Consider the following 12,167-nt stretch of genomic DNA (forward strand, 5'->3'; position numbering starts at 1 on the left):
TAGCATGGTATAGTGGCTTGAGTGCTCAACTGGGGCTCTGGGAAACCAAATCCCTGCTCAGCCATGGAAACCCAACAAAACTCTATGACAGATTGAAGTCAACTTGAAGGCACAGCCTGCCATGTCTTTTCTCCATCAAGTCTTCCAAACGTTTTAGTTCTCACACTCACAGAACTGCACAGTCCACAGAAAATAACACGAAGAGACAATTTTTTTCCAGTCAGGTTACTTTGCCATGAGAATGTTCTCTACAATGGGATGGATGTTGTAATTTGTATTCCCCTTAGCAATCCTAACAGCTCAACATCCAGTACCAATCAGGAGCGCTGCCCTACCGCTTCAAAGATCAATATGTTGGCCATTCCTTCTGAAGATGTTTTTGATGGTTGCATGGTGAACATTGTAAAATGCCTGGACAACTGGAATTCTAAAATTGCAAACTGAGTTGCATCATCAGTCACAAATTCTTCTGGTATGTCAAAAGTTATCACCCTTTCACTACACATAGGGTTGCCATAAGTCAGGACCTCCAAACTGGGACAAATGTAGGACAAACGTAGGACAAAATTTTCAAATGGAGGACAGATTTTTAAAAAAATGGAGGACACGCAAAAATGATGTTTTTTTTTAAAAAATTCATATAAATGCATGATTCTTAGGCGTGATAAAAATGGAGGACATTTGGCATTATTCCTAGACAGATGGCAGAAATGTGCTTCCCTTTCTGGTCATACCAGAAGAGGAGGAAGAGTGGAAGAAGCGGAGGAGGAGGAAGAGGAGAAGAAGAAAAGGAGGAAGAAGAGGAGGAGGAAGAGGGGGAAAGGAGGAGGAGGAAGAAGAGGAAGTAGAGAGGAAGAAAAAGGGGAGGAAGCGGGGAAGGATGAGGTGAAAAAGAAGAGGAGGAGGAAGAAGAAGAAGGGGAGGAAGGGAGGAGGAGGAGAGAGACAGAAGAAGAGGGAGGAGGAGAAGAAGAGGAGCAAGCTGCAAGGCAGGGAAAAAAGGGTCTCCCTTGGAGGAGAGACCCTTCCTCCCTGCCTTGGAGCCTGCCTGGCCGGGGGGGGGGAAACTCCAGCAGGCAGAAAAAAGGGTTTCCCTTGGAGAGAGACCCTTCCTCCCTGCCTTGGAGCCTGCCTGGCCGGCGGGGCAAGCCCCAAGCAGGAGAGAAGGGTCTCCCTTGGAGGAGAGACCCTTCTCTCCCTGCCCAGGAGCCTGCTGGCCGGCGGGGGAAGCCCCAAGGCAGGGAGAGAAGGGTCTCCCTTGGAGGAGAGACCCTTCCCTCCCTGCTCTGAAGCCTGCAGGCGCGCCCTCCGGGCGAGGGCTTGAATGCCGCCCAGGCCTCAGTAGGGGCCAGCGGCAGCACGCACGCCTGCCCCACTTCCTTCCCCGCGCGCGCGCTGTCGCTGACCCCTACTGAGGCCTGGGCGGCATTCAAGCCCTCGCCCTGGAGGCAAGGAAGAGGAGGAAGGCGGAGCTGGAGGAGGAGGTGGGTTGGCGCCCACGCAGTCGCATTAGCGGCAATGGCCGGAGCGGGCCGCCAAACAGGGGACCAGGCACAGGTGGGGGCCCAAACCGGACCGTGACCGGGAGGGGCCCCCAAAACCGTGCTGGTCACGGGGGGGGGCCGGTTATGGCAAGCCTAACTACACAGTTATCACCCTTTCACCACCCTCTACTGTTTAGCCATTTTCAGCTGAGCACAAAATCAGCAATGTAGTCTTTGCAGAACTGAGCTGCCCAGATTTTGTTTTATATAGTGCATTCATGCAAAAACCATTTATAGGTTCAAGGCAGCACACACCGAGCTCCCAGACAGTCCTGTGTCCCAATACCAACCATTCCCCACATCTGTTTAGAGATTATGCAAAATGGGATTAGCAGCTACTCTCAGGCCTTTCCATCATATCTTGGTTGAGAAACCCAGCAAATGCTTAAGAACATATATACCATCTTAAGAAATACCAATAGTTGCCACTTTTTCCTTTTTATGTATGTATTTTCTTTTGCCTTCAGCATCTACATGTCTGATGTTTCCAGCATTTGGATAACCTGTGGGTCTTTATGCAAGTGACAGATTCCTTTGGCAGTTTTCTTGTATGATTCATGATGACATATGTTTTTAGCAATGGCACGATCAAGGTCTCATTTTCCTAGAGTTGATAAGCCAGCTATGAAATCTTTCCCCAGGCTAAATTGCTCAGAATCTACAAACACACTATGTTAATTTTAAAAACACTGTTTGCTTAGAGTATTTTTTGTTGCGGTTCTCTCTGTTTGGAAAGGCAGATTAAACAGGAAGGTGAATACAGTGGTACCCCGGGATACGAAAATACCCAGGTTACGAATTTCCGGGATACGAAAAAATCCCATAGGAAATAATTGTTCCGGGTTACGAATGTTTTTCGGTTACGAAGAAACTTTTGGTGCTTTTTTCGGCTTTTCCACGAAACGCGCTTTTCCCCATTAGCCCTATGGCATTTCGGCTTACGAAGGCTTTTCGGGTTACGAAAGCGGCCGCGGGAACGAATTAATTCGTAACCCGAGGCCACCACTGTATAGATTTATATTGTCCCTAATGTGTTCTAGAATGGAACATCACTCATCTTTTGCAAGAGGTAATGAGAGGGCATGGCATTATATATCATCACACTAAAACAAAATTCTTGTTTACACATATTGGCCTCGTGAAATATATTGGCCAACCTTTTGGTGGCCACATACCAGAAATGAGGCATGTGCATATACAGAGAAAGAGTGAAATGTGTAACTGCACACTCATTCAGACAGGATGTGCATCAATAGGAGTATAGTGTCTAGACTGAGGGGAAGTAATAGTACCACTCTATTTTGCTTTGGTCAGACCACATCTGGAATACTGTGTCCAGTAGTGACAACCACAATTCAACAAGGGTATTGACAAGCTGGAGCACATCTAGACGAGGGCGACCAAAATGGTGAAAGATCTGGAAACCATGCCCTATGAGGAGTGTCTTGGGGTGCTGGGTATGTTGAGCGTGGAGAAGGTTAAGAGGTGACATGACAGCTATGTTTAAATATTTGAAAATATATCATATTGAAGGTAGATCGAGTTTGTTTTCTGCTGTTCCGGAGACTAGGAAGATTATCACACGTCCATTTTCGCCCGATCCGGGCACGGGTGAAAACGGATCTTATTGCACGCCTTTTTATAAAACTCAGCCACATCACGTACCCAATCTGGACTCCTGGCATACTTTTCAAAGGATGGGAAAGTATCATAGGTTAAAAAAGTATGCCAGGAGTCCGGATCAGGTACATGATGTGGTTGAGTTGGACAAAAAGGCATGCAATGAGATCCATTTTGCCTGTGCTTGGATCAGGCGAAAATAGACATGACCACCTCCTAGGACAAGGAGCAATGGATTCAAGCTACAGGAAAAGAGATTCCACCTAAACATTTGGAAAAACTTCCTGACAGTGAAAGATGCTGCATCGGAGTGTGGTGGAGCTTCCTTCGGAGGTTTTTAAAGAGAGACTCGGGCCTGGGTCTCTTTGGAGGAGTGCTATTTAAATAATGTATGGGTCCTACGAGTCTGTAGGTCGCGCCAAAGCCACACTCCATTCCTAAGCACTGGAGTGCAGCTTTGGTGCAGCTTCTGGATTCTTAGTACCCATGCATCATTTAAACAGCATACCTCCAAAGAGACCCGAAGCAGCTTTATTTTGGCAGTCTGTAACAGGCCTCGATGGCCATCTGCCAGGAGTGCTTTGACTTGTCTTCCTGCATGGCAGAATGGGTTGTACTGGATGCCCCTTGAGGTCCAAAAAGCTGCCCACTGACTCCCATGGGAAGCTTTTCCTCCCAAGCCTAGGTGCTATGGCGATCAGTATGCAAAGGGATCTTGTAACACTTTAAAGACTAACCGAAAGAAAGTAAGTGGTAGCATGAGCTTTTGTAGACTTGCACCTAAGGAAGCAGATTCAAGTCTATGAAAGCTCATGCTACCAACCTCTCTCTTTCAGTCAGTCCCTTTGCATACTGATTTTCCAGACTAACATGGCAATGTCTTTGATTGCTATGGGGGATGTTCATATGCCTTGACATGTTGCTGAGGTCCTGTGGGCCACATACAACCCCAATCTCTTCCTTGTGGTTATATCCTGCAAATTTCCCATTCCTACATGACAGACTGAAACACAAAGCTTAATTATGCAAGTACAGTATTGCATTCCAAGATAAGAGCACAGTCCATTGAAGGAATCAGCTCTTGCTTGTTAGCTGTCCCCTCTGCTGTTGTTGTGTGCCTTCAAGTTGTTTCCAACTTATGGCAACACTAAAGGGGGACTTATCATTGGGGTTTCTTGGCAAGCTCCTTCAGAGGGAATATGCCATTACCATCCTCTGAGGCTGAGAAAGTGTGACCAATGGGGTTCAATGGCCAAGCGGGGATTCGAACCCTGTTCTCCAGAGTCATAGTTCAATGCGCAAACCACTGCACCAAGCTGGCTCTCATAATCATCACTGACAGATGGCATTTAATGTTATGGGCCCTCTGCATTTGAATCACTTACAATACAGGCACAAACAATGGAATTTGGGCACATTTTAAGAGGGAAAAGTAAAATAAACACTACCGCTTGAGGAACATAGCTTGGAGGCAATTCTGTGTATTGTTTAGAAGGCTGCCAAGATTTTTTAAAAGTCATGCAAGTGTTCAGGGTTTTGGTTTTTTTATGCAAGCACTAATTTTAACCAGCCTTGCGGATGAGCTACCGAGCAAGAACCCAGCAAGAGGGAATGTCATATACAAGTCAAGATGAGATTATCACCCAGTTACATAGCAACTCCACAGGTCTTAATGTGTGTATTTTAAAAGAACTACTAATTTGCTCTGGAGAAGGATAGGGAGAGCAGAGGAAGAGGCACATGGCACAAGAGCAAACCACTCTGGAATGTCATCTCTGGCACACAGTGGTAGTGTCAGCGTGATCTTTATTTCTTCACACGGGTATCCCAGCTGTAGGGGAAAGGGGTTACAGCAATATCAAATTTGTGCCTACATCTGCTGTTGGCAGAATGAAAGGGCGTCTGCTGTAACCATTTGTCTGGTTTCGGAATGTCTTCCAACCTGCTGCTCTTTTTCTAGCATCAAGAAATCATGCCTTGGGATGCTCAACAGTGGCTAAGCCAAGTTATTTAGAAATGCAACCGCCTTGAAAAATAAAGTCTTAGAGAAAAGTTCTCTCTCCCCCAAAATGACTTTTGGTCTTCACTTTCAACAAGAAGGACCCCCTAGATTTAGTTTCACATCTCCTAGTCTTAGTATGAGGACATATAATCTATTATTATTATTATTATTATTATTATTATTATTATTATTCCACCCTTTTCCCAAAACTGGGACTCAGGGCGGCTCACAACATTAAAAAAAAAGTACAGTTAAAAGCATACAAAAATATTATATTAAAATAGGATTAAATTATTACAATATAAAATAAAGGAAAGGAAAGATAAGCTATCAGTTGTTGTTGTGAATCTTCAAATTGTTTCTGACTTATGGAGACCCTATCATAGGGTCAGAGAGGGTTTGCCATTGCCATCCTCTGAGGCTGAGAGAATGTGACTAGCTGAAGGTCACCCATTGAGTTTCCCTAGCCGAGCCGGGATTTGAACCCTGGTCTTCAGAGTCTTAGTCCAATGCTCCAGTTCCTTTACAGATGCTTTACAGTTACATCATCCCCCAAAATCTCTTGGGATGCATCTGCACTGTAAGAAATAATGCATTTTGCACCACACCTGGCTCCACCATATATCGAAAATAATTTTACATACAGAATCGTGATATTTATAGTTTTGTGAGGCACCAGCAGTCCTTGGCAGGGAAGGTTGAAGACCTAGTAAAACTACAAATCCCATTATTCCATAGGATGGAGCTGCAGCACTTAAAGCGGTGCCAAACTGCTTTATTTCTACAATGTAGATAAGCCATGGAGAAAAGCATTTCGCAAACTCAAGAGCCACAAGGAAATCTAGCGAAAGCGAATCTTTCATTAAATCAGTGGAGAGAAAGCTTTATTCACACAACCAAAAGGAAAGACAGCCCATTTTTTATCCCGTGAATTTCATGTCTCTTGGAAGCTCAGGGACAGGAGGAGAGAAGGAACAGGAGCAAATAGGAGAAAGCAAAGAGTTCAAGCTGTATTCACAAACACCCAGCAATACGTTCCAATTCCTTTCCTTTCTCAGGCATCCCTTGCCTAAGAAAACTCTATGAAATTCACAGGGTCACTATAAGTCAGCAGGGGACTTATAGGAACATAGACCCACACAAAGCATCCTATTTCTAATGGGGCTTTGCCTTGCATAGTCCAGCACTCATTTCCTCTAATGCAGGGATGCTATATTTGGTTGCACTGCATTGCAACCGGTAGCCTGTGCAAAACCTGCTGAGCATCTTTTAATACCTTTTAGATGAGACACGGTTAACCTCATATGCCATCCCCAGGGTGTTCTAGTAATACTATTATTAAACCTGTTGTATTGGCCATTCGGCCTGAAACAGTCTTCAGGGACTCTTGCAAATGAGTCGTCTGTCCCGCACTGCCATAAAAGAGACATAAAAATCTGCAGCGCGGCCACAGAAGACGTGGAAGCATTCTTTTTAATCTGGTCAGTCTGGGGTAATCTCATCTGGTAATTGGGTGACCAGATGCAAAGGAGACCAGGCCTTCTGTACTGCTAATCGCTTTGCAGCAGAAGCAAGTTTTGGCAGGTACAGCATGGGATGCAGGACTGAAGCAAAGGCACCTAAAATAGTGCCTTCTGCACAGCTAACACTTAAAACTGTCCCTTTGCAACTGACTGTACCTTTTAAACAGGTGGGTTTTCTACCACAACGGACATAAAGATTAGACTGGCACATTTTAATTATTATTTTTAAGCCCCAAGCATGAAGCATATGGTGCTACCAGTTGCACACTATTTGCAACCATTTAAAATTAATCAAAACGTTTTACCCGTTCTGGCTTTTTCACCAATGCAGGCACCCAGAATACACAGCTGGCCATTAAATACATTTTAAAACAAGACACAAGACAAACACTAGCACATATATCTTATCTGACCACAAGTCCAGACCATGACATTTTACGGTCTGAAATAAAGCGGGGAAAGAAGAGGTATGTATCATCAATAAGATACCAAAATAAGGTGGCATCAAGCATGAGCTCCAGGTTGAGTTTCCTTTTATCTGGAATTCCAAAATCCCAAATTTAAAACTGTCTACAAAGGTGGCTACGATAGTGACACTTTTGCTTTCTGATGGTTCATTGTACATAAACTTTATGCATAAAATTATTTAAAATATTATGCATAAAATTACTTTCAGGCATTGTGTGTAAGGTGTCTACAAAACATAAATGAATTTAATGTTTAGACTTGGGTCCCATCTCCAAGGTATATGCAAATAGTCCAAAATCCAAAAATATCCAACATTCAAAATACTTTTGGTTCCAAGTATTTTGGATAAGAGAGGCTCAACCTCTACTGTATTTTGAACTCCCTTTTTTGTTTGGTATGATTCGGTTTTTATTGGATTGTTGTGCTGTATTGTGGTATTATAATAAAACGCATCATCAGGACTTGTTCAAATCAGAAGCAGAAAACAACAACAAATGCTAATCTGAATAGCAACCAAATTGTATTTTGACACTGGTGATGAAACAATACAGTTAATAAAGTAGATGTGTTCCTGAGCATTACTTCATTAACAGGAACCTTGGTACCAGAGGCAGAAATAACTTCCTACGCTTCATACACTATATATATATATATATATGTGTGTGTGTGTGTGTGTGTGTGTGTGTGTGTGTCAGCAAACTGTTTATTCAAAATTAACATTATGCATGTGTGAAATGAAACTACCCAGTGAAGTAAACCTTGCATGAGCAAACAAAAACATTTTTAACCCTCTAGAGACCATTTGATGGTTTCTTCCATAATGCATCCAGGGATTTTTTCCCCCTTTGACTCCACTCTTTTTATGATTTCCATTTTAGCTTACAGATCTATGCTTTTTTTTAGCATACCCAGGATACCTCATGAGTCTGATTATTTTACTTACTCTTTCTCTCTCTGCCTTGCTGTTCATACATGCTCAATAAAAGATTGGAGACAGCTGCTGTTTTACTTTCTCTGTTGTAGTCAGGTATATAAAGCTATGGGCTCTTTCACACGGAGGAGGCAGGCATCATTAAATCATGCAAATAGTGCAATCAGGAAAAAGATTCTCACACCCCTGTCCATGTCCAGTGAGTAAACTGTCCTGTGCACAAATTGTTAGTACCCAGTGATGCGTCCATTACAGGCTACGTATGGGATATGAACGGGAGAAGCACGAGGGGTGTGATAATCTTCCTCTCCGATTGCATTATTAGCATGATTTAATCACAATTTAATTACTGTGATGTCCTACCAGGACTATTTGAATCTCCTCCTACATTTTCTTTCACGTTGGTTCAAGCCATAGAATATTTTAGTGTAGGAAAGTTTATTGTATTAGTTGTGGGAGGAGTTGTAGGATCCCCTGCATTTTTCCAGGTTTGGTTTGCCCTTTCTCAGCATGCTCTGTTTTTTGCTAGAGGCTTTTAGTTTGGAGCAGTCTTTGCTGTGAGCTTGCAGAGAGCTGTCTTTTGGTGGCAAACAGGCCCAGACAGCCAGAAAGGGCATTTCTTACACGTTAGCCAAATCAGTTAGCCATTTTAGTTACCAGCATCAAAGAAGGCAAAGAGATCAGGGGCTGAAAGACCCTGCACCAGCTCCATTGAGAGAGCAGATCAAACCAAGATCAGACCCAGAAAGATGACACCCTGAAGATTGCTGAAAGTCTGTAAAGTATCTTTTATTTCAAGTTATTTAGAGCTGGGGAGGAGAAAACTCTTTACTTTTGTTCTTTAAATTAAACCTCCCCCTTTTGAACTTTACATTCAGCATCAGAGCCTTTTTGGGTAGAAGAGTTTGATCTCACCAGGGTACTGGCGTTGCACACCCAAATCTGTCACCACCTTTAGTTGGGTGTGTCTTCACAATGACGCTTGCCTCCCATGTGAAAATGTCCTATGAGTGTGGCGTAGAGATTTGAGTGTTGGGCTATGACTCTGGAAATCAGGATTCAAATCCTGGCTTGGCTATGGAAGCCCACATAGAAACCTTGGACAAGTCACACACCCTCAACCTCAGAAGGTTCCTTTGAGAGCCTTTGTGGATGAAGAGTGGAGTATAAATACTCTAAATAAATAAATAAAATTACTATTTTTGTGAAATAGTATTTAGCCTTCTCTGTCAGAGAGCTCTGTTCTGACCTACAAATCCCAGGATTCCAAAGCACTGAGCCATGGGAGTTAAATCAGTATCCAACTGCATTAATTCTGCAGCGTGGCAGCCGCCTGACTTCCTTTTTCCACATACCCAGTTTCTCACCCTCTTAAAGTTGTTTCCAAAAGACAAAATAGGACCAGGTATCAAAAAAAGGGAGAGATCATCTCTGTTAAATAGATTTAGGAACACAGACAAAGTCCTATTCTGCTGCTTCATCATGGTACAGAGATGATCCTGGGATCTCAAAGGCTGTGGCGCTTTCCAGACTGCCCAAAAGGGTGGTCTGCCGGCACCCGTGATTGCTGCGCCAGGAAACCGCAGCAGCCAAACTGCACGGTTCCCTGGCGCAGCAAAAAGAAGCCGCAGAATGCAGCTTTTTTTTGCGGCACCCTTATGATGTCACAAAGCGCCAAGGCGCACTTGCGGCGTCATAATGGTGCCAAGACGTGCGGACACTAAGCGTCCACTACATCAAAATGGCGGCGCCCATGTAGAATGGGCACCGCTATTTTGTACGTGCTCAGCACGTACTAGGGTTGGGGGCGTCTGGAAAGGACGCCCCTTTCTAACCCTAGTACGTGCCCAGTACGTACTTTTTGGCGGTATAGAAACCGCCTGTGTTAGCAAAATGTAAAGTCTAGCAGGTTATACCAGGCTGTTAGGGCTTCTAATATTATCCCCAGCGGCAGACTGTGTATCCATCATCTAAGGACCAGCCTAGGTGAAATGCTTGTCACCAGAAATGTGGTCAACAGATGACAGATTGACCAGACCAACTATATTTGGAACAGTTGGAGTCAGTATTGGTGGAGAGGCCAACTTGCAGGAGAGAAGCAGGGGATTCAAATAGGGAGACAACTTGCACAGCGGATCCTTGGTATCCGCTGGAGTTTGGTTTCAGGACCCCCGTGGATACCAAAATCCATGAATTCTCAAGCCCCATTATATACAATGGTGTAGTAAAATGGTGTCCCCTTACATAAAAAGGGAAAAATCAAGGTGTACTTTTTGGATTGTTATTTTTAAAATATTTACAATGATTGAATCCATAGATGCAGAATCCATGGATTTGGAGACCAACTGTACACTGGCTGGGCAGGAGCGGTGCTCAGGTTGCACCTCTGACGTGAAGAGAACAGGAATTTTGGAGAACCTACACAGGACTTCCTACTCCTGTGCAGTAAAGTTGCTGTAAACCCTTCCTCTCTGAAGAGTACAGGTGCCAGAGCTATTTGTCAATTTTATGGACTGTTCATTTTTCATAAGCTGGGTTCATAGTAAGCACAAGGCAAAGTGGACATCATTTGTCTATTACCATGAACAAAGGCTATGGGTGGGATGTTTTTTTAATCAGTTGCCAATTTGGGATTAGCTTTTTCTCAGAATAAATTGGTACATCCTCATTTAGTACTGTACAATCTACGTCACTGTCAGCCTAACACTACCTTTGATGCAAGTGTACTAAGGTGGCCTTGCCAAGATACTTTCGGGTCAGCCTTGGCTCTAGCAAAAAAGTCATTTAAACATGTTAAGGACATTATTTCAATGGGAGGATAAAAACAGTTATCAATGAGATGGTATAACAAGTCACAATTTCAATAGAGCCATTGCTACCCTATTTACTGTATATACTGATTATAAGTCAACCTCATGTATAATTGGAGGGCAAGTTTTGGGTCCAAAATTATGGATTTTGATATGACTTGTGGACAGATTGAGGGTAAAATTTAGGGGAGTGCAACAAAGGATCTAAATGATGAAGCAAAGGAAAATGATGCCAAAGAACCTACAAAATTCCAGCAGGTGCAACTGTTTGTGCTCATACTAAAGGCTGGATGGATGGGAAAATAGAAGGGGATCAGTGCTCCAGGGCAGATTTTACTCTTGCCTTTCACCAGGGGATAGTTCCTTTTGAGTTAAAGTATAATACTTACATTGGCCCATCGATAAGTCGGCCCACATTTTGGGGTCAATTTTTGACTAAAATTTCTAAACTTATACATGTATACAGTACTCAGCAAATAGCTCTATCCATAAGTTGCCGTAGCAAATGGTGTCAAACCCCAGTGAAAATAGCTTACCAAACAGAGTCACCACTTGTCCTCCTGTACAAATATACTCCACATATTTTTATCTTCCCATTTCAGAATGCAGCCGTGTTAAATCAATTTTGTCTCTTTGCTTCATCTGCTTTTATGGGCTGTGACTTCCCAACAAGCCTCAGACAACATTATATATGCTTGACTTGACTCTAAGGTCCTCGGGGAAGAATCTACTTCAGCTAATAAAATCTAGGCTAAGTTCAGTCACCCAGAGGGCCTTTTCCATCGCAGCTCCGAAGCTATGGAATGACCTGCCGAAGGAGATCTGTGACATTTCTACTCTTACAGCCTTTAAGAAGGCTCTTAAGACGGATCTCTTCCGGCAGGCCTTCCCTACCTAGTTCTACTCCCCATTTACTGTGACTTATGTCACTCTGTCCACCAATTCTTCTCTTAAATTTAATTAGAAGAATTAAATTAAAATTAATTAAAATAAAATCCTTGCCTCAAGAAGAAGAGCCCTCCCTCCATGACATCATCATCAGACCTGGGAGGGAGTGAAAAAGAGAGGCCCAACTTCCATCAGGCCTAACTGTGAATGTTCTCCCTTCGCTCTCTTTAATTTTATTGTATTTTATTTATTTATTGTATTTTATTTTATTATCTTTATTTTTACTGTTGTAACCCGCCTGGATTCCTTGTGATTGGGCGGGCTATAAATAAATTATTATTATTATTATTATTATTATTATTATTATTATTATTATTATTAT

General features: G+C 43.1%; 1 protein-coding gene and 1 long non-coding RNA gene across 4 annotated transcripts in view; one reads left to right on the forward strand and one right to left on the reverse strand.

Annotated features, from left to right (window-relative positions):
* JAM3 (junctional adhesion molecule 3) overlaps nt 1–12,167 on the reverse strand; it is a 53,617-nt gene that overhangs the window by 32,201 nt on the left and 9,249 nt on the right. The window contains exon 1 of one of the 3 annotated variants that reach the window (XM_042474750.1): nt 8,100–8,464. The exons of 1 other annotated variant lie outside the window; for it this stretch is intronic. In XM_042474750.1, coding sequence (XP_042330684.1) covers nt 8,100–8,130 — 31 coding nt within the window. In that variant the 5' untranslated portion in view covers nt 8,131–8,464. Of the gene's footprint in view, nt 1–6,441; nt 6,485–8,099; nt 8,465–12,167 lie in introns of those variants that run through there. One more of the 3 variants, XM_042474751.1, reaches the window with a different exon arrangement.
* The window catches only part of LOC121934346, a 5,225-nt gene continuing 1,717 nt past the window's right edge, over nt 8,660–12,167 (forward strand). Inside the window, exons 1-2 of the long non-coding RNA XR_006104610.1 lie at nt 8,660–8,860; nt 10,405–10,571. This is a non-coding gene — a long non-coding RNA (uncharacterized LOC121934346). The remainder of the gene's footprint in view (nt 8,861–10,404; nt 10,572–12,167) is intronic.

The sequence above is a fragment of the Sceloporus undulatus genome, chromosome 6 (genome assembly GCF_019175285.1).
Source record: "Sceloporus undulatus isolate JIND9_A2432 ecotype Alabama chromosome 6, SceUnd_v1.1, whole genome shotgun sequence".
Lineage (NCBI taxonomy): Eukaryota > Metazoa > Chordata > Lepidosauria > Squamata > Phrynosomatidae > Sceloporus > Sceloporus undulatus.